Source organism: Stegodyphus dumicola, chromosome 4 (assembly GCF_044657685.1).
Source record: "Stegodyphus dumicola isolate Sdum_Otavi_A_Nest chromosome 4, ASM4465768v1".
Classification (NCBI taxonomy): domain Eukaryota; kingdom Metazoa; phylum Arthropoda; class Arachnida; order Araneae; family Eresidae; genus Stegodyphus; species Stegodyphus dumicola.
Genome location: NC_140771.1, coordinates 135,696,683 through 135,719,652, shown reverse-complemented (window position 1 = coordinate 135,719,652; position 22,970 = coordinate 135,696,683). Strand labels below are relative to the sequence as shown.

At 31.4% G+C, this 22,970-nt stretch overlaps 1 protein-coding gene across 1 annotated transcript; it reads left to right on the top strand.

Moving 5' to 3' along the window:
- The first annotated feature begins 120 nt into the window (after positions 1 to 120).
- On the top strand, positions 121 to 18,241 carry LOC118190769 (tRNA-splicing ligase complex subunit RTRAF). The gene is made up of 2 exons (XM_035361538.2): positions 121 to 574; positions 17,757 to 18,241. The coding sequence occupies exons 1-2, from the start codon at positions 230 to 232 to the stop codon at positions 18,150 to 18,152; spliced, it is 741 nt and encodes a 246-aa protein (XP_035217429.1). The 5' UTR covers positions 121 to 229; the 3' UTR covers positions 18,153 to 18,241.
- The last annotated feature ends 4,729 nt before the right edge of the window (positions 18,242 to 22,970 follow it).

The following is a 22,970-nucleotide window of genomic DNA, read 5'->3' as shown; positions in this document are numbered from 1 at the left end:
TATCTGTTCTTTATTGTATTTTTTAAAATATAATTATTGAATTTTAGATAATCTGACACATCGTATTGCATGCATTGATACACTGTATGAATTGACAAATTGTGTTAGTTTGCAGCTAGTGGCAACAGGAAATTTTTGAAAATATCTGCGTTCGCCGCTTTCGCGTGAGAACGTTCAATTAGCATAGTTTTCCAAAATTTAATTTTATATAAAATAAGGCTAATTTAGTATGGCGTACAGAAGAAAATTAGAAGCGTTAGGTTACATGAAAATTGATGATTTCAATGTATTTTCGGATACAGATTTTCGTACGCTTGTCGTCTGGCTTGAAGATCAAGTAATTAGACAGTACCCTATCGAAAATAGGGATCCTTTGCGAGTAATTGCTGCTCCAGATTGGGAGAATGCATTTGAAACATATTTAGAAGCTGTTGCTTGCCCTTTCACAGACAGAGAAGAAGTAGCGGATTGGCTTCTGGGCTTTGCTGTCCGATTAGAGTATGGTGATAATGTTGAACAGTATAAATCGGTTACTGCCGAAAGTTTAAACCAGATGTCTTCTAATGTGCCTCAAGTAAGGAATATTTAATCAGCGTATTCTTTGATATTTAAAATAAAGTTTGTTATCATATTTGGTAATAATTATGAGAAACAGTTTTATAGTGAATTTGATTCATAATAACACAATGAGATTTCTGTTTAATAAATGTTATCCAAGTATAATGTAATTATAACCATTCAGAAGTTTTCGTGGTGGTAAATAGTATGTTTTCATGATTTTTAATATTCAATATAACATATCACTTATTCAGCATGAGAGAGTTTTCAAACTGAAAAAAATAGGCCAAGATAAATTTTTGAATTTCTCCATAAATTTCATGCCAAATTTTACAGAATTTAATATTTAGACATAATTTAAGTCATAGAACCAAAATATTGGCATGTCATTTCAGAAAAAGTCAAAATACCTATATTAGAATATTGCTAATATATAAATCTGACATATATCCCAAGTCACGCTTTCGAGACAGGAAAAACATAGTTTGAATTTCATCAATCGGCCCAGTAGAGTGGAAGATATAGAACTGTCCCCCTTTTTTTTGTGCAGTATACATACATGCAAAATACGAAATGAAATTTTTAAACTTAATTGGCAATTGATGGGTAATAGATCTTCAGATTTGTAAATTTTATGTAAATGCATCACCACTTTAAAAAATATGTTTTGCTGCGTAACTATGTTGCATGTTACATCATGCTTTCTGTGCAATTTCTCTGTACAGCAACATCTGTAACCCAGACACTGCTCATAATTAACATACTGACTGTCCCATTATAAAAGGACCGAAGTGAGTACGCATTGCTTGAAAATAATCTGCCTATTACATGGGTCATCATACATATACATTTCTAAAACAGATCATCACAAAATTTATTTGGAACTTAGGTAAGCCTGAAGCATCTATGGAAGATAGACACAAGTATAATAATTAACTAAACTAATTTGGTAAAAATATATTTCAGGGTACGCCTTGGCGATTTTTGGGCACCGTTCCTGTTTACGTTCAACACTCTTCCCAGTAAAATGGAATCCAAAACATAATTAAAACAAAAATATGTAATCTCAATAAACTGCATTTTAAATCAAACAGTGAAATAACATAAAAGAAATACATGTTATCTCATCTGCACACTACAGAAACGAAATATCAACTTATCTTATTTAGAAATTTCTGTTTCTTCAGTCTGTGGCACAAAAAATTCTTTAATAGCATCCAAAAACTTTCTGAAATTATCTGAACTAGATTCTGCATACTGCCGTTGCCACATAAATTCACAAAAATAGGAGTAAAATATATCCTCTGTAGTATCGGACTGTCGGTGAAATTTCTTTCGAAAATCTCTTTTTATTGTTCCATTTAATTACATACAACAAAGTTTCTTTTCTTCTGTTCTCAACCACTTTAAAAACACCTTCCCCTCCCTCGTTCTATTCCACCAGACACTCACTTTTCTTCCACTCATTTACGTCTGTTATATTTCCATTTACCAAATTTACTTTCATCTATTTCAATGACCATGCCAGAACCCAAAATCATTTCACCTTTACTAATACATATATCGATATACACATCCCTACAAAAGTTTGGCTAATCTTTGGAATATGGTAAAAGGTAGTTTGGCGACATTTTGGTAAGGCGATAAAGGTTACTAGGTAGGACTTAAGCAATAATCTGAGAAGTACACAGTTCGAATCACAGATTATTTTGTCTCAGAGAAATGAGAGATCATGAGACATGTCGTGACATTTTCCGGAAAATTCCGATCGTGACTTTAGCTAGTAAGCACTTAGAAACAATTTTGCTGCTAAAGTGCAGAATTACCCACGGTTGATCTTTACATTATGGTAACTCGGTGATTTTTTGGCGAAAATTTGGCAACCAACTCTCCTACACAACCCTCTATTTTTTTCCCCCGCCGCCATTTTGTCTTCACGAAGTAAAGACATGTTTCTTTTCTTTTTATCTACTGAACACTTCTTCCAACAATCTACTAGCCGAATTACACTTATGCTAGAAATTTTATCAAACAAAACTGCTTAATCATGACAAATATTCACTGCAAAATTGGGAAAAAGTGCACAATACCATACTCCTTACGCGTTTTTCAAAATAACACATACACATAAACCATGTACACGCCGACTTATTTTTACTTAAAAAAACATCCCAGAATTGCACAAAAATGGCATTGCGCACACTCTTCACTATATCCATGTACACTGCTTTTTTCTCATAAATTAGAAAAATTTCATGAAAATACATGACAATTTTCTCAATCTTTAAACCCGGTAAAAAGAACATATATGAAATTACCTGATCGTGAAAAAGTATTTACCCTTTACAAATATGAACATTTCCACATATAAAATAAATAAAATATCCAAAAACTTTTACCTCTAAATCATCTATTACATTATACACGTCACCAACGAATTCATACCGCAAACATTACAAATACTTAGTATCAGATATTTAAATTATTTCCATGCACGTTTATTTCAACTAAAACGTATACCAAATTCCTACAAACATAAAATTCACAAAATAACTATCATTTCATTAAAATATAATTAAATTCAAAAACACTACTTAAAATATAAATGAGCACATACATTAAATTAATAAAAATTACCTTACAATCCTAATTACTTTAAACTAAATCATTGCTAATAACAATTTTCCCAATAATACCAAATTCCTTTCCACCTTACATTTAGAACAATGCATAAAAATAATATCCTCAAATAATTAAAAATACTAACTTACCTAATATTCTTCAGAATCTTGATTACGTGGCGGATACACTTTTCTAATTCATTCAATAAATTTATTAAAAGATTTTTTCTGCAAATTTTTCCTCCATACTTCCTCCGCTAAATAAAAAGCAAACTTCTCTTTATCACAATGCCTAAATACCCATTTCGAATTCACTTTACTTAGGGCCATGGGATCCAAAAATTAACAAACACTGTTTCACACAACACAGAATAAAGCTAAATACAAAATTTCCAGATTTTTTTCCCGATTTCCCCCCTTTTCCGATTAAAGAACGGTAATTCGTCCATTAATATCACATGACATATCCCATGATCTCTCATTTCCCTCACGCAAAATAATGCGTAATCGGAACTGAGTACTGCTCACATTATTGCCAAAGTCCCAGGTAGTAACCTTTAGCGCCTCCAAAATGTCGCCAAACTACCAGTTACCATATTGTAAAGATCAACCTTACCCACCTATTTGTTTGGCGCTTTTACAAGAGTTAGAAGAATTTAATTTTTGTCAATTTTCTTTGACTTTTTAAGTGAAAATAAGTTGATGTGTACGTGGATAAAGTCAAGCGTGTGCGCAATGCCATTTTTGTGCAATTCTGGGATTTTTTTTTAAGTGAAAATAGGTCGACGTGGACATGGATACCGCGTATATGCAATTCTTAAAAACGCGCAAAGCAGTGGTCGATTCTGCACTTTCTCCCAATTTCGCACCTAATCTTCGTCATGATTAAGCACTTTTGCTAGCATAAGCGTAATTCGGCTAGCAGATTGTTGGAAAAAATGTTGAGTAAAAAAACAAAAACAAACATGCCTTTACTTCGTAAAAACAAAATGGCGTCCAAAAAAAAAAAAAAAAACTAGCAGGTTGCTGTAGTCAGGTTGGTCGCCAAAAAATCGCCAAGTTACCATAATCCGAAGATTCACAGTTTTTCCAATCATCTATGGTCTTATCATTGTTGATATTTAATTTAATCTTAATCATTTTAGTATTAGCTTTATACACGCACATCCACGTAAAAATCAAAATCTCAATAATACTCAAATGACTCTCCTTAAACCATGATTCCTTTCTAATTAGAATGCTTTATATGGTGAGCATTTGAATCTTTCTTGCAACAAACCCATTCAAAGCATCTGAACAATCTTTATGTTTGCCCATATGCATTCCCTTTGTACAAACAGGACACTTACAACTACTAAGTAAACCTTCATTTACACACCAGTCAATTAATGCTTTTTTCACTTTCATTCCAAATCATACAGAAACTTCAGATTAATCTTATTACATACAGCCATTTTATAGTGTAAAGCCCAAAATAAGTGACGTACTTCCTAACCAACTTCCAACACATAAATAAACCCTTACAAATATTTTCCCATTAGTCAAATTCACTGCAATGATGCAACTAATCATGTCATAATAGGGTTTCCATGCCATTTAACTACTCAGGTTACCATAAATGAAAGAAGAACTTGGTGATAATCCAAGGGCACCTTAAAATATAGACTAACCTGTAATTCTGGTCTAACTCCCTCAAGACATGATAAGAGCAAGAGAAAATTTAGTGAACAACAGATCTCCTGCAGGCTTATGGTACATCACCAAACAGGTACAGTACAAAGTCCAAAATCCAGACTCGTCGGGACTTTGGCGATTCCGGATTTGGGATTTTTCCGGATATTATATCATCAGTTTAAATCTAGTAAGAAGGCATGTAGAAATTACAAAATTTAAAATATGAAATCGTTATTTATGAAATAATGAAGTATTTATGATCTAAAGGGTAACAAAATTTACAAAAAAAAAAAAAAGCTTAATATTTACCTTATTAAACATTTCTTTCAATGTAAGTTGTTTAAGTTGCTTCGTTTTTTTGTGCTAATACTTTCTCTTTAATTCTGTAGACAGACGTAATCTCTTGTTGAGTTACATTGTTGAAGTCCTGTAACTGCTGTTTCGAGAATTCTGACTAACTTGTCAATCGAAATTTTCTCGTTTTCAGTAACTGCTATGTTTTTAGAATCTAGAACCATAATACAGATTTCACCATTCATTAACTGATTGATGATTGAGAAGCATTGTTATCACAATGACAAACCTCTTTTTATATCATCTTCATTTATTACCACTGCTCCACATTTTCTTTATAAAATCCGTTAACTGGAAAATTCCACCTTTGTTTTATATCAGAAAACCTTTAAAATTAGCGGCTATCATCATCAAATTTAGCTATCCTTCACTATGCATATTTGGCTGTGCATCATGAGCTTGGCGACTAATGACAAGTTGTTCCGTTAAATTTTATCTTGCTTCTATCGCGCACTGAGATAATTAAGCCTGAATTGTATTAGTTGAGGTATATTATTAAAAATTTAATAAGTATAATAAATATATTTATTATACTTATGTCTATTTCTTGCACATCTTATCAGATTTCTGAATAAATAAATTCCCACATATTCATAAGCCTTATTGAGGGTCGGCGCTAGATATCTTACCACGCGATGCAGTCTCTGTGGGTCCTAAATTTTGCAACTTGGTGTGGCCATACAAGCCCTGGCGCTGGTTCTGGGTGAATAACAAATCAGTTATTCTTAATTCAAATAGCCCGAAATGTAATCTTTGAGTGTATGAGTGTCATCAGCAAAATCTATTTTTAGCATATGGAAAGAAATTTTTGGTAAATTTTTCCTCGTCAACATTTTTTAGCACATTTAACTTAAATCTGTAATCATCGCCAAGCGTAATGTCAATATAAAAGGTTATCATACTGCTTTATTATTTAAAAAAAAAATGTTTAGGCATTGGCTACATGAGTCATTACTCAAGTTGTCATGTTTTGATAAACATGCGGTGATGAAAGGAAATAAATAATGATTTACCAGGTTGGCTTCAGATAAACAATGTATCTATGTGGAATGTTTCGGTTTGAGATATGTGCCAGAGTAGATACGCAGCAATGGAGCCAAATTACTGATCGTACAACTTTATACTAAAATGATTGTTTCTTCAATAACAAGGTATTTTATTTAGTGTTGAAGTGAAATTAAGAATCGGGACTCTCCAGATGTTTTATTATATGCGCTGAGGGGGGGGGGAATCAAATGCACATGCATAAAGCCTGCAAGAAAGTGTTGTTGGTGGTTTTGAGGTCCGGATTTTAGATCATTCCGGATAATAGATGTTCGGATTTCGGACTTTGTACTGTACTAGCAAAGCTTTGCAATGATAGCTGTGAATTTGGAGGTTTTCAATTCAAACAAAAGGCAAAATGAAGGCAAAATTATAGAACTTGAAAAATGTAACTTAACTGAGGAAAGTATTATTTCTATCGATAGATTTAAAGAGAAAGTTTTATCACAGAAATGAAGCAACCTAAACAACATTGAAACAGTTGTTGGTTAGAGTAGATTTAAGTGTGCCCATTGGATTATCGCTAAGTTGTTGTTTCACTTATGGTAACCTGAATAGTTAAAAGCTATGGAAACTCTATTATGATGTAATTGGTTACATGATTGCAGTGAATTTGAATCATAAAAAAAGATTTGGAAAGGCTTTTTTCTGTGTCAGATTTTGGATAAGATGTAAGTTATTATTTTGTAGTTTACATGGTAAAATGGCTGAATGAGGTAAGATTAATTTGAAGTTTCTGTGCGATTTGGAACGAAAGAGAAAAAAGCATTAATTGACTGGTGTGTAAGTGAAGGTTTACTTAGTAGGCATTATGAGTGTCATGTTTGTAGGAAGGAAATGCACATGTTTGAACATCGGAGGATACCAGCACTACATAGGATATTTTTACTCTTATTTTTGTGAATTTATGTGGCGACACCAGTGTATAAATTCTAGTTCAGATAATTTTAGGAAATTTTTGGATGTTAAGGAATTTTGTTTGACTGAAGACATGGATATTTGTAAATAAGGTAAGTGGACATTTCCTTTGTGTAGTGCTAAGATAAATTTCCTACTTTAGGTTATTTCATTGTTTAATTTAAAATTTAGTTTATTGAGATTATATATTTTTTGTTGGTTGCTCCTTTGACTTTTTAAGTGAATATAGATTGATGTGTACGTGAACAAAGTACAAGGGGCAACACAAGGGATTGTGCAATTCTCTGATTTTTTTCAAGTGGAAATAGGTCACTGTGTACATGGTCACTGAGTTTGTGCAATCCGTTGACTTATTTTGGATTTGTGTAGCTGCCATTTATCGCCAAGAGGCACCTGTAAATATATTTGTACTAAAATTTTTAATAAAGCAAACAAGTAAATATTGTTACGAATTTTGTATAATGTAACATAAAAAGTCTGAAGAAATACGAAACTTTGCTGGAAAAGTTCGAATAGAGGGGCAAGTCTATTGAGGGAAATGTCTGCCTCATTAAATTGGTAAGTGCCAAGCTGGTGATTGTTTTGTTGACTAATTTTTATCACCAGGTTTGGCAAGAAATTTCAAAAACTTGCCAAACTTGCTTGTATAGGGGTTTGGCACCTGTATAACTGTGATTGATCCCTATTTGTAACTGTATATGCCTTCCAGTAATTTCGAGAAATGGAAGATACTAGAGATTTCTCAGTGGCCATGAGAAAACTTATAAGACTGGAAAGAGCATCAGCTCTTAGTTTCAGAGATTAAGAGTTGACTTCAATATTTCCATGTGAGCGTTGCTTTTTAGATGCACTTTGCAATGTGTTGTGTTTAACATTCTTAGAAGTTTGAAATGGTAACTACTGGTTGTGCTCTGTTAGATTGAAAAGAGCTGTACAAGAACTTTAGTAGAAAGTTCCAGAACTGTAAAGTGTTTCAGTACTTTTCCGTTTGGGCGGCGAAAATCTTGCCAAGCAGACTTTATTGGCGACAACACACTGTATACGCATAAATAATAAATGTTAGTTCTGAGAATTTTTTATTTTGAAAGCATAAACATTTTAATATCATTTAAAATTTTGTAAAAAGACATGAATTTAAGAAATTAATATAATCTCATGGTTCAACATCATGATTCACCGGTTAATATCACATGACCCCAAGTGATCTCATCTCACGTAAACTACGCTACAAAAATCTAATTCTTCAGTAACTATCCACATTAATTTCAAGTTCAATCTTAAATTAAATCTTATGGAATACAAATTTAAATGCAAGAATTACTTCAATTCATACGAATAGCTTACTCAGAAGTTATGTAAAACCGCAGTGTTTTACTTCGCTAGAACATCCTCATTAGAATTGATGAATTTAACCATTGACTTTGCTTTTTCTATATTTTTGCCTTCGGGTGAGTGATGTGATTGCATCCTAATTGACTTAATTACTGCCAAAGCCCTTAGTGATAGAAATTACTTTAGTGGCAGACATATTTTGAAAACATAGTAGAAAGAAATAAACAAACTACAAATGCATGTTACATGTTTATTTACTTGGCTAACTAAACATGTAACATGCATTTGTGGTTTGCTTATTTCTTTCTACTATATTTTCAAAATATATCTGCCATTTAAGTAATTTCTATCACATTATCAGCACAATATGCTCTAAAGAAGTTTATTTAGCAGAAACTAAGAAGAAACAAAACTAGAAGAAATTTTGATTTTTCTGAAAGAAAAAGAAGCAACATCCACAGCGCCGGCAAAGCTAAGCCCAACACGTTGAAAGTAATTTCTATCACTTAGGGCATAAAATTGAACTATCTGGTAAAAATTCTATGTAATTTTATGCTAGTATTAAAAGAAATAATCAATCTGATAAGAAATTGCTGCTACTTGTTTTGCAAATCAAGCATAAAAGATTACCAGCAAGGATATTCCGTTTGGCATCGGTTGTACCATTTCTGGTGACTTTATCGCCTGCACCGGCAAAATGGAAAAGTACCAGCATTTCTTTTGGGAAAATAAATTCCATCAAGCATCATTATGGAATCATACACTCTAACAGTATTGAGCTTTTGTGGAAATTTTGATTCCCTTAAGACCATAAATGCTTCATTACTCATAAACCACTATAAATGCTTCATTACTTATAAACCACTATCTCATATTTTTAATTTTATTATTTCTACATGTAATTTTGCTAGATTTAACCCATTAACCACCAAAACTATAAGGAATGGTTCTTTTCTCATGAAAATAATAATAAATATTAAATTAAGCATTTATAACATAAATTCACACTGAAAATAAAAAAAAAAAATGCTCTTACCTGTGGAAAAAGCGAGTGTTGCATACGCGCAACGTCAGCGGAATAAGACTACGTATGTTTAGTGAATAGGATTGTACTCGTGCGATGTTTTCTTTGAGTGGAGCACTGGATTATTTTTTAGCTGTATAATGTTTTATAAATCTACAAATCACTTTACTCGTAATTAATTTAATATTAAAATATACATTATATTTCTTTTAAAAATACAGATTATTTCAATTGAAAGATTCAAGCATGAAAAGCTTCACTACAAACATGATGTAAACAACATTACATACTTTGCGTCTATAAACAGTCTGGCTATGGCAATCTTTACTACGAAGTTTTTTGTTATCATTGGACTTTACAATAAAATGTCTACTATCTCCATGCAGTGGTTTTTGAATGCTGAATTTACTAGGTTTTCTAGTTGCTGCTGTATTTCTGGCTAATTCTGCAATCTCAATAGGAGTTTGCAAAAGGAATAATGCAATCTCGTGCCTGAAATCTAAAAGAGACTTTATTTCCAGTAGTAGAAAGTCATGATACAGTCAAAAGTCGTTAATTCGGACACCCATAATCCTGAATGATCTATAATCCGGACCTAAAAGCTACAAACTTTCCGTGACGCATGCACGTAAGACCTTTACGGCTGCGAATATGCATGTGCGCCTGCGCAAAATACGTTTACAAATGTGCGTTTAATGTATAACGTACAGTATAAGCTAAGCTAAAATTATCTAATTCAGTTAATGTTGCAGATTGCGTTGTTCCTTAATCATCGAATTGGATTCGGCTTATTATTTTTTGCAGACTGATAGAGCAATTTTATAAAAGTAAGCTTGAACTTTTGATTATGTCAAATAGAATTTCTGATATATATTTACTAATATGTAAAGGATCTACAAAGCGAAAGTATGTTTCGAAGTCCATTAAACAAAAAGTGGAATTGCTGCAAAAAATGGATAAAGGCATATCCTTTGTTTATCTAAACTTTAACGTTTGTTTATGTTTAACGCCGTGGCACGCAATGAATTAGAAGTTGATCTGTCAGCACTATCCTTATCTTCAGAGCAGATGTTTTTATTTTATTTGGCTTATAATTCCTTACTAAATGTAATATTTCATCTCGATGTACTCCGTCTTTGATATGATTTAAATCAAGTTCCTCGTCATTATAATTCGCTTCTGATAGTGAAGAAAGTGACAGAGAGGTTATTGAAAACGAAAACATTTCGATTGACAAATTAGTCGGTATTCTCGACACAGCAATTATAGGACTTGAACAGTGGAACTTTGTAACTAAACAAGAAATTATGTCTGTTTAATAGAATTAAAGAGAAAGTATTATCACATGAAACGAAGCAACTTAAACAACTTACATTGAAAGAAATGTTTAATAAAGTAAACAAATAAATATTAAGCTTTTTCTTTTTGTAAATTTTGATACCCTTTAGATCATAATTGTTCTTTATTTCGTAAATTACGGTTTCATATTTTTAATTTTATAATTTCTGCATGCCATCTTACCAGATTTAAACTGATGATCTATAATCCGGAAAAATCAATAATCCGGAATCGCCGAAGTCCCGACGAGTCCGGATTAATGACTTTTGACTGTATTTAATAAGCTTAGATACAGTCTCACCTTATGTAATTTATCAGTATTGTCAATTTGACTATTGTCAGCTAAAGGCGAATTCTGCTTCATATTCCTGTACTGCAAACATGATATCGATTCTCGTACAATAGGAACAGAAATGTCCTTATCAAGAGACAAATAGATTTCTTCTTGAGGTAAAGAGGGATATCCCATTAGCAATAATATTCCAATAAATCTTCCCATATGGGTTTCAAATGCAATAAATTCTGGGAGACTTTTTTTTTTTTTTTTTTTTTTTGAGTGTATATATTTGTTTGTTCAACGAGAAGAGAGTAAATGTCTAAACTAAAAAGAAGATTGAAAATTTTTCCAATAGTTTTACCTTGTATTTTTTCTTTTGTAGTTTCTGTTCTATCTCTTTCTTTATTTTCTTCCTAAGACTAACTAACAGTTCCTTTTTTAACCATTTCAAGTTTTCAGTTTTCTGCTTTTAAAACATTTTCGTATGACTTTCCAAGACCACTGCTTTTAGAAGGCTGAAACTTACTTCTTACATGAATTTCAACTTCTCCAGCAATATCATTTGGTAAAATGTCATTATCATTATTTAAAACGTTGTCATTCCCGTCTTCTTCATCACCAACTTCTGCAATTTCTGGGGGAACAACAACAATATCACTTTCATTCTGGTCATTATTAACATTATCATCATCTGTTTCTTCACAAAAAAATCTTTGAGGAGCTTCTTCTAATGTAAGATACCTCGCTATGTAGGCATTTTTAAAGCAGCCAGAACATGAACCAGAACATTGAAAAGAATGAGTAAAAAGGGAGATTACCGGTGGTGGTGGTTTGCTGCTGACGTGTTTCGTCAGCGCAACACCTGTTTTCCCTTCCTTCCCAAAACAAATATAAACATCTGATGTATGTAATGTTCTGATAAACGGTGACCTTGACTAAAAATAGATCACTCATAAAGACGGCGATTCTTTCATTAAATATTTTCGGCAAAAATACTCGGTCGAAAATTTTGCTTAAAGTATGAGATTAATTATTGTAAATAAAATAAATGTTGAAGGCAAATATTTTTTTTTACAGAAATAATCTTCATAATATTCCCTACACATAATCATCTGCTGGTATAAAGTATCTTACGTAGTTATATGTATATACGCATTTATTTTGACCATTGCGTCAACGCAACACCAGCGGCTAGTGTGTTAAACTAATGATCTAACATCTGGTAAAATCCCAAATCCAGAATTGGCAAAGTCCCTATGTGTCCTGATCTCGGACTTTATACTATATTTATTTTGAGTTAACATGTATAATTATTTTATTGTATGTTAACTTGTGAGATTCTATAATATAACTTTTTATAGCCTAGGAATAGCTGCAGTAAAGCTACAGGTATCACTTCTTGAGAATTGCCAAACTTAGTGACCAGTTTGCAATGTTTGACAAAATGTTACTAAATCTGACAACCTTTGGGAGTTCTTGAACTTTGGTCTAAATTTTAATAGCTGAAAAGAATGAGGATTGGAGGGATCTCCTTCCTTTCCTGGGTAACCTTTGCTTGTATTAGTGAGTATTTTTGCTCCTGAGGAAGAGGGACTTGTATCTGATTGCCCTCAAAGTCTATGTGAGTCTAAGATTCCTTTTTGCATAATAATTGCTGATTATTTTAAAAATAGCGATTACAACATGTATTTCATGTCTTTGTTTTTTATTATTTCAATTCAGCTACATTTGATACTTTTATTTTAAATCTGGAGATACTAATCACTGTTAATAACTAATTTGGAAACATTTTTGGGACATTCATATTTTTATTAGAGAAATGTAAGGAAGTTAAGATTTGCTTTGTAAGCAAGCTGTTTTTAAAAATTAATGACCCATGTAGTCAACATTTTAAATTGTAGAAATATTAAAAAATAAATTTTCTCTTATTCCTTGATTCTTTTTTCAAAATTGTATAAAATAAAGAGTAAAAAAATAAAGGTATTAAAAGTCTTAAATAACTGAGAATCATTTACATAATTTTGTAAATAAATCATGAGGTCTGAAAATTGTGCATATACATACTCATGTTGATGGTTGTGCTAGCTGTGGTTTGAGTGGAGTTGTTGTTCAATGAAATAGCTTGCAATTTTAGTAATCTGGTGTTAAGTTTATTTTAAATACGTGTTTTTCGTGCACTTGTTCTCAAGTTCTTGTATTTTAGTTGCGTATTTATGAAATTTGCTCTAATGTATTGGAAAATTTTAAATGGTATCTTCAGTGATGCAGAAATTATAGTATATTGTCTGGTAATGTGCTTTTTTCATAAGCTGATAATTTCAAAATCTTTTATTACGGGATGAGAATTGTAGATTCTTACAGAAAATCATAAGCATGCAATAATGAAACATGTCAGGTGACATTTTAGGACTTGTTATGTGATAAGATGTGCTCATTAAAATATTTAAAGGCAGAATATAATCATAAATAATTTCATGATGAAATATAGTAGATGTTTAACCATGGTAAGAAATTCCAATGGCTCTTATAGGCAAATTGTAATACCTTTTGCCTTTACTCAGTTTTAGATAAAATGCATAATTGTGGGGTTTGTGCACAGTAGAAGAAATTGCAGTAAAAGTCAGTGGGAATACAGTGTTTGGTACTTTGGTATTATTGCAACACAGCACCTTCGTGCAATTTGGTGATTTTTTGAAGAAGAAAACGAATAGTAATTTGAACTAGGAGAAAGTTATTTATTTCATATCATGCATGTTATTAGGTAAATATTTTAATTTATACAATATTTATCGCAGAGAACAATTTATAAAACTACTTACAAATAGGTTTTTATTTCTTTTACTCCGGTGGAAATTTCATTGTAATGGGAAACCACTCGTTAATACAGTACAAAGTCCGTCCGGACTTCGGTGATTCCGGGTTAGGGTTTTTTTCAGATATAGATCATCAATTTAAATCTGGTAAGATGGCATGCAGAAATTATACAGTTAAAAATATGAAACTGTAATTTATGAAATAAAGAGCAATTATGATCTAAAGGGTATCAAAATTTACAAAAAAAAAAAAAAAAAAAAAAAAGCTTAATATTTATTTGTTTACTTTATTAAACATTTCTTTCAATGTAAGTTGCTTAAGTTGCTTCGTTTTTTGTGCTTATACTTTCTCTTTAATTCTATAAACAAACATAATTTCTTGTTCAGTTACAAAGTTCCACTGTTCAAGTCCTGTAATTGTTGTGTTGAGAATACTGACTAACTTATCAATCGAAATTTTTTCATTTTCAATAAGCTCTCTGTCACTTTCTTCACTATCGGAAGCGATATTTTCTGGATCTAGAACCATACTACAGATTTTGCCGTCCATTAATTGATTGATAATTGGGGCATTGTCGTCGCAATGAAAAACTTCTGTTATATCATCTTCATTTATTACCACTTCTCCACATTTCTTTACAAAATCCAATAACTGGAAAATTTCACCTTTAGTTTGCGATGTCCAAAAACCTGCAAATTCGCGGCTATCATCTTCACCGTCCTCACCATGAAATATGGTAGCTGGCCATAAATTATGCCAAGTATTTTTTAACACATCTGGAGACACATCCTCCCAACGCACATGCCTAAAGCATACAAAAAAAAAAAAAAGTTTTTGGCTTTGAGGTCCGGATAATGGACGTCCGGATTACAGACTTTGTACTGTACTTGTTAATTCTTTACTCCAGCAGTGTATAAATCTGACTGCTGTAGTAAATGGCAGATGACTATTCTCAAACCAGTTATTGCTTCAAATATTGACATGTTCATTACACCTTTTCTTGTTGCTTTTCAAAAGGTTGTTTTCAAAATACAACATAATCAAGTGAGAATCTGAACATTCCCACCTTTGTGGCAAAATATTATATTCTTGCGAAAATTTCACAGAACTTTCTTTGTTGGCAGGCAAATCTCACAAGTGCATATTTAAAAATTCAACTGAAGACCAAAAATATCGAAATTTGCCTGTGGAGTTTCTAATACAACCAAAACAACGTGTACGAAAATGGTGACATTGCTTATTTTACTTACAGTAATCAGTATGGTTACCTGAAGAATTGTTATGCACATGGTTGTCACAGTTTGGCCACTTCAACAAAGGTGGTTGCAATAATACCAAAGTACCCAGTATTATGCAACAAAATTGTTTAAGAGAACAATACTTTGAACTATTTTTAAAATGATCATCAATAAATTTCTACCTGAGCAAAAGAAACAAAAGCTTCTTCACAGAGTATTTGGATTTTTGGCATAAACACTTAAAATACTTCTGTATGTAATAAAATTTTTTTAATAATTTATCATTCTTTTTTACTGGTAAAAACTGATAAACTGTGCAAAGGTAGTCGCACCAATGCGCAAGTACTTCAAAAATAGCTTCAAGGCCATCAAATGGTTGGATAATTCTAAGCCATCATTTAGATTGACAGGCTGTTACATAATATATTTTTAATCTTCTTTCTGTATTCCATTAAATGTAATTATTCTGGAGCTTTAATGAAGATAAATTTTCTCTACTTTATTATCAAATTATTTGCATGGTAATTTTATGTAAATGTTTAGCCGCAACCAGCAAAATGCATTGGCATCAATTTAACTCGCTTCAAACAATCTTATTGTTTCCAGTTTTTTAAAGCAAATTTATTGTTTTTTTTTTTTTGTGATTTTGAGTTTTTGTAGTATAGAATGTTGCTAAATTGTGATTTATTATACATTGTCGTGTACTTATAGAAGAAGAATTAACTGTTAAAGAATAAACACTGTATATTCAGGAGGTCTAGTGTAAAACTTTTATATTAGTTTTTTTTTTTTTTTTTTTTTTGTATTTCCTTATTATAATAAGGAATTCCCCTATTTGGTATTTGCCTATTTCGTAACTGGCATAAAGGTTATTGATAAATCACCAACACAGAGCATCATCAAATGGGTGGCAGTCCTAATTTTTATAGTTTGCTCCTGATGAAAAGAGCCTCCTGTAAACCATGTGTTATATTTTCTTTTTATATATAAATGTTAACAAATCACAGTCACTCAATTCTGTTTTCTTAGTATTCCATATGTCACCATATTTTCTTTCTTTCTTTCTTTTTTTTTTTTTTTAAAAAAAGGGCGGGAGATTTGATTAACCTCGCATTTGAATATGCGAAACTGGCTGTTAAATAAAACTATGTATCAAAAAAAGCATTTAAAGTGCAATGTAAAAGCTGCAAGTGACCATGAAATATATGTTTTGACAATTGGTTTAGTGGTTTCACTATACTGTTTCTAACAGTGCAGTAATTTATTAATTGTTGGTCAGTTGATTAAGTGGTGGAAAAAGCAACTTCGCCTTTGTGAAAATACAGTTGTTGACTGGAGTAGTTTTATGAAAGGAGCATATTCTCCTCCTTTAAACTGATAACCAAATAAGCAATTAGTGGCCCTGAAAAAATTGTGGACATAAATAAAAATCTATTCTTACAAAGGAAAACCAAAGCTGACAAAGTTCTTCCACAGTACTAGATATTTGGCAGGTAATGCCGAGAAACTGGTGAATTCTTTTTCACTCAGGTTCCAGATGGAGAGGCAGCCATACTTGGGAAAAATCATCGACCATGAGAGGATGAGATATGAAAAGGAAGAATAATTTATTGAAACTGCTGGTGAATGTATAAAGCAGATTAACTGGGGAGGGGGGGGGACTTTTTAGCGATATTTTGCTGTAAACCATTTATTTTGATAATCCAACAACTGCTAGTACACTAAATATTGAAAGACTGTAACCATGTTCTAAGTGGTGAAATGTGAATTTACATCAGTTTGGAATTATTTTGAAATGGTGTTGCCAAAATGGTCCAAACCTCCTAAAAATGCTCTTTTTTTTTTTTTTTTTTTTTTTTTTTTTTTTTTTTTTTTAAGTTTAGCAGTTATGTATATGTAAAAGAAAATTTTTATTTTTTATTTATCAGTTTAGTAAATTAATTATATTTTTTTATTATGCTGTATGAATTGATATTTGCAAAGTATAATTGCCCTGTCATTAGTATATGCTCATATTTATGATCATACAAGTATACCAGAATTTGCAATTTATTAAAACCTGAGTAAGAATTTTAATTTTTGAAAACTAAAGAAGTTATAATGGGATCACTTTATGGTGTTACAGATCAATGCAGATTATATATATAATATGCACACTTTATCATATTTAAGTTTGTGCCAGAGTAATTACTAGGCATTTACTTAGGCTCTGATTGGTACTTTTCCATTATGCACCTGCCACACATTTCAGCCAGTTTTTTAATTATAAACAATTTCTGTATATAATCAATAGTTAATAATAATTTATAAGAATAAATTATTTATAGATGACACACCCACAGAGCGTGGCAAGTGATAGCCACCTGCCATGGGCCAAAATGCATGGTAAATTCATAAGGGAAAAGTACCTTTTTTTATTAATATTGAAATAAAGATCAGTTTTTAATTAATTTATTATCATAACAATTTTTTGAAAATTTTTAAGGCTTCTTATAATATATAAAAATGCTTTGTTAGAATTGATTGTATTTATTAAAAATAATAATAATGTGCTTTTTTAATAGGTAAAAGCAAAAAATCCTTTGGATAATATGGACTTTGAAAGCGCAGAATTTAAAGGACATGTAAAATCTTTAGCTCAACTTCTGGGTGTTTCACCTCATCCTGACCATTTGGAAACCTTAAGTGCTGTGTGTACAGTTATACAAAACTCATTTACAAAAGAAGCCTTGGAAAATAAAACTAAAAAGAAGGATGGAAAACCATCACCAGTCATGGAATTGCCTCTTGGATTTGATACAGGTGATCCAGTACTTGATAAAGCTGCCAAAATTCTACGATTGTGTTTCATCCATGATTTGAGAGATTTACAAACAAAAATTAATGAGATTATAGTTGCAGTACAGAATGTTACTGCAAATCCAAAAACGGACACTCGCCTTGGTAAAGTAGGGAGATAAATTTATTGAAGCTGACTTAGATTTGATATTGTATTATGGAATTATGTTGCATATTAAAATCTGCAATAATAAAGATTTTGTTAGCACTACTTTGTTTTTTTCTCGGGAGAGTTAGACAAATAATCACCTTATAGCAACTTAAATATATACATTAGAAATATACATCATAGCATATGATATTTGTGTTAAAAATCATGAATTTTTGTATACATGTAATCTTAAATTATCATATTAAAATGAAAGGATAACACTATTTAAGGATTTAGTAATCCTTAGCATATAATCTGAATGATACAGAATTTTAAAAATGATGTAAGATAAAGGATTTAAAAACCATATGAATGCCTGTCTCATATTCTAGTGATGCATATAATCAAATTATTATGTTTAAAATTTGAAAATATTTCATTATATTCTAATTATTTGTAGGGCACTTGAGTGCTTGCATTATTTTAAAATTAGTGACATAGGAGCTGCATAACTTAAGTCTCATTGATGTTACTCAAATTCAGCATGAATTGTAAAAGATCTTATAGTAAGTATAATGCATGAAATAAAAATGCACACCTCTTAAAAATAAGCCAAAAAAGTATTCCAAAGTTCTAAGAAACATTCATGTTATTTAAATTTCTCTTTTACTTCATTTGCCTGATTGTATTGTTCAGAGCTACTTGCATCTTCAAATCAACAGCAACAATTTTTGTTTATTATCCTCATAATTCTTTTTAATGTTACTTTATTTGAAAAAAAATTTTTGCATGAAAGTTATTTTAAAAGAATAACAAAAAATGAACTTAGACAGTTTTTTTTTTTTAATATTTTGTTTTGCTTATTTCTATGGATTTTCCAAATATTTTGTTCTATTTTCTTGTATTTTTGGCAACTGTGTGATTGATTATGAAGGTATTTATCATGAAAACATTCACCATATAAAATGTTGAGTAAATGATAATTTATGATTTTTATATGGAATAAGTTGAAAGTTTTAAAGGAAAAGCATGTTTCTGTTGTGGCAGATGAAGGAAAGCCTTAACTCGCCTAAATTTTTTGGGAGTTCCTCATTTTAAGACGTTGGACATGTTTACTATTTTTCAAAACTGATTAATGGTTTTGGGGCCTCTCAGGATTGCAACATGTGCAAGCCCATAAATCTGCCTCTCATTCCCCACAAAAATCTCTCTTGTGTATCACATGCAGAGTTAAGTAGGCATAATTTTCTTCTATTGTATTTTTGTATATCGTAAATATATATTATCGGTGAAAATTTTAATTTGACAAACCATTATTTATGCAGTGTATCTGAATATTTTTATGATAAATCAGTTGTAAATAAATTCATTAAAGTATATGAGAAGTTAGAATAAAAGGAATGGAAAATTTCTTTTTATACTAACGTTTTGTAATAAAATAGGTGGTCTAATAATCATTAATACATGAAGTTTCCACAGCCTTTAGGTGCCAGCAGTAAAATGTGATGGTTTTAATGACTTCTGAAGACATATTTATTCTTCATTATTCACCCACCAGCAGCCAAGCGTTGTAAAATCGCTGAACACTGGTATTTTGGTCCAGGATTCAAATCCTGGTGAACAAGCTGACTGCATGGGCATTTTCATGGTTTCCCCCCCCCATATGTAATGTGTATATGAAACAGTTTGCCTTAAGTCTTCCACAAAGGCATCCCTTCTCTTCAGCAGATAGCCCTCATGTCCTTCGCAGTAATTAAATAAACCAAACCTCTTTCATTACTATATCAGTGGTTGTAAACCGTTTTTGTCTTGCGCACTCTTTTCACAATAATGCTAGACAATGCTCTCCTTCTTTTCCAAAGCTTGAAAAATACCCATATCTTTATTCAAATTTAGATTCTTTTTTATGCTTTTATAAATTAAAAAAGAAAAAGTTAGAAAATGTTGATAAATATTTTTAAAAAAATTAGTTTTTTTTATTCATCAACTAAAACTAAAGAGATAAATAAAAAGCTGACTGTATACTGCCTTGAAACTATGTCACTCTTCCTGTTTTGTATTACATTCTATTGATTATTCCTTTTATAATTGTTACCAAATAAATATTTTACTAAAATTTACTAGATTTTTACCCATAACTGAAGATAAACCCTGTTTTGTTTTCAGTAATTTGGTAATTTTTATTGTGATTAGAACTAAAAATGGAATTTTTTTGTTGTGTCAAAATAGGAAATTCTAAGAAACTTACAACTTTCGTGCAGATAATAATAATAAATGAATAAATAAAACTGATTGGAATTGAAAATTACTTTTTGTTGTGTCAGAATGGGAAATTCTAAGAAACAACTTTTGTGCAAATAATAATAAAAAAACAAATTTATAGACCAGCAAAATTCTTTTATAATTTGGATTAAGTAGGACTCAAAGCATTCCAGTGTTTCTAAAAATGTAAAAAATAATTTTTATATGCATTTCATCTTTATGTAAAAATGTATTTAATATATATAATTCCTTATGAGATAGTGCCCTCCCAAATCAATTGCATTTTATGTTTTTTTATTATTATTTATTTATTTTTATTACTTTATTCTTCTTCTAAAATCACTAAATTACGCCTGAAACGGCAAAAATTCCTGAATCATCTTGACTTTTTACTTAAATGTAAATGTAAAAAATTGATCCCCAATTTTATTCAAATCAAATCTAATCAAAAACCTTCGAGTCGCGTTTCAAGAATTCTGTTAAATTGCAAACTTGCCTTACTTCGGTCCGTGATAAGGGATACACGTCAACAATTGTCCAAAATTGAACATGAACTCTATAAGCTTCATCTGGAACTCGCTAAAACATATCCAAAATTCACTGCCCTTGAACAAAGTCTTGGTCTAGAACGGAGAATGCAGTTAACCGTCATAAAAACACCCTTGCAGTTAAATTCGAAAAACTTCTTTTACAGTCTTCCAGTCCAAGTAGTTCAAAAAATCTTCCTATTGTAAACATCAAGCCAATAGTTAATATTTCTAATGTTAGTCTTTCAGAAGAACAAGAGAGAATTCTAAAATATAATTTTAACTTCTCACAAACCTGTAAACCTTCGATTCCCAAGATTTTGGCTCCTATCGAAAAAGCTTTCAAGTTCAGTAAAGTTTCAGATTCACAGAAAGAAATGATTAGGCATCTTATCGCTCATAATGTGAAATTCAATAATAAACCTTTGAAACCAAATCTAACTGCGAGAGAAAGAGCTACAATGCGCGAGATTCATTCTAACTCGGATATTGTCATTTCAAAGGCCGACAAAGGTGGCCAGATAGTCGTCATGGATAAGAACACTTACATCGATGGTGTCACTAAACTCTTAAACGAAGGAGCATATAATCCGATCCCTAAAGATCCTTCACCTTCGGACTTGTCAAAAATAAAAACTGCGATCAAATCTTCGCAAATCATTTCAAGCAACTTAAAACATTCGCTTATCCCATCTATTGCGAATTGTGCCAGATTATATGCTCTTCCCAAAATTCATAAAAGTGGTATTCCTTTCCGCCCTATTGTATCAAATTTAGGTACTGCCTCGTATCCATTAGCTAAATATTTAGTTTCTAGATTTTCCACTCTATTAGACAATAACATTTACACCATAAAAAATTCAATAGAGTTTGTAAAAAAGGTTAAAAACATTTCTCCTCGTAATTTACTCATGGTTTCTTTTGATGTAAAATCATTATTCACCAATGTCCCAGTGGAGGGTGCATTAAGATGTCTAGAAACCAGACTTCGCGAATTTCATTTCTCTTGCATCGAAATTGATGAGCTAATTTCTCTCACTCAACTCTGTTTGAAACAAACACATTTTGTTTTCCAAAATAAATATTACAAGCAAACTGAGGGATTAGCCATGGGAAGCCCCCTCAGTCCCATCCTGGCTGATATCTACATGCATTATTATGAATCAAAATTATTTGAAACTTTAAACTTCCCGGCATGGTTCCGCTACGTAGACGATACTTTTACCCTGTTTGAAGGTAATAAAGATGATTTAAATAGAGTTCTTTCAACAATGAATTCTATTGATCCTGCTATTCAGTTCACTTTTGAACTTGAGACTTGCAATTCTCTTCCGTTTCTCGACATTCTGGTCACACGTAACACATCCAACTTCAGTATTACAGTTTACCGTAAACCTTCATCGGTATGCCTTCCACCACACTTTAAATCATGTCATCCGACTAAACAAAAGTTAGCTTCATTTTATTCCTATGTTTTCCGTGCTCTTCAAGTTTGCTCCTCCAAACTAGCCCTTGATGAAGAACTAAATTATTTAAAAGCAATAGCTATTGACAGGGGCTTTTCACCCAACATTATTAATCAAGCAGTTAAAAAATTCTCATCTCAACACACTAAAAGCCACACTCTTATTTTAGGAGATTATAAAAATTCTGTTGTCATTCCCTTCTTTCCATCAATTAGCTATAAAGTTGCACATATTTTGCAGAAATTTAACTTTCGGGTTGTTTACTCTCCCATCAATAAAATTCCAACTTCTATACTCAAGGACCCCATTCCGGATATGAATTCCTGGGGTATTTATAGGATTCCTTGCCAGTGCGGTTTAATTTACATTGGCCAAACTAAGAGAGCCTTAAAATTTCGCGTCAAAGAACATGAGGCATATGTTAGAAAAAAGGAAACACAGAAGTCTTCTGTTGCTCAACATTGTTGGTCCGAAAATCACACTTTCAATTTTTCTGCTGCCAAAATTATTCAAAAAACATCTTCCATTGGAGAACTGGATTTTCTAGAGGCATTTCACATTCATAAAAATCTTTCTGTTTTAGTTAACGATCCT

Bases quoted from the DNA above. Each gene is read 5' to 3' on its own strand.
- LOC118190769 (XM_035361538.2), top strand. From the start codon at position 230: ATGGCGTACAGAAGAAAATTAGAAGCGTTAGGTTACATGAAAATTGAT. The intron at 575-17,756 runs GTAAGGAATATT...CTTTTTTAATAG, and splicing joins TGTCTTCTAATGTGCCTCAA to GTAAAAGCAAAAAATCCTTT.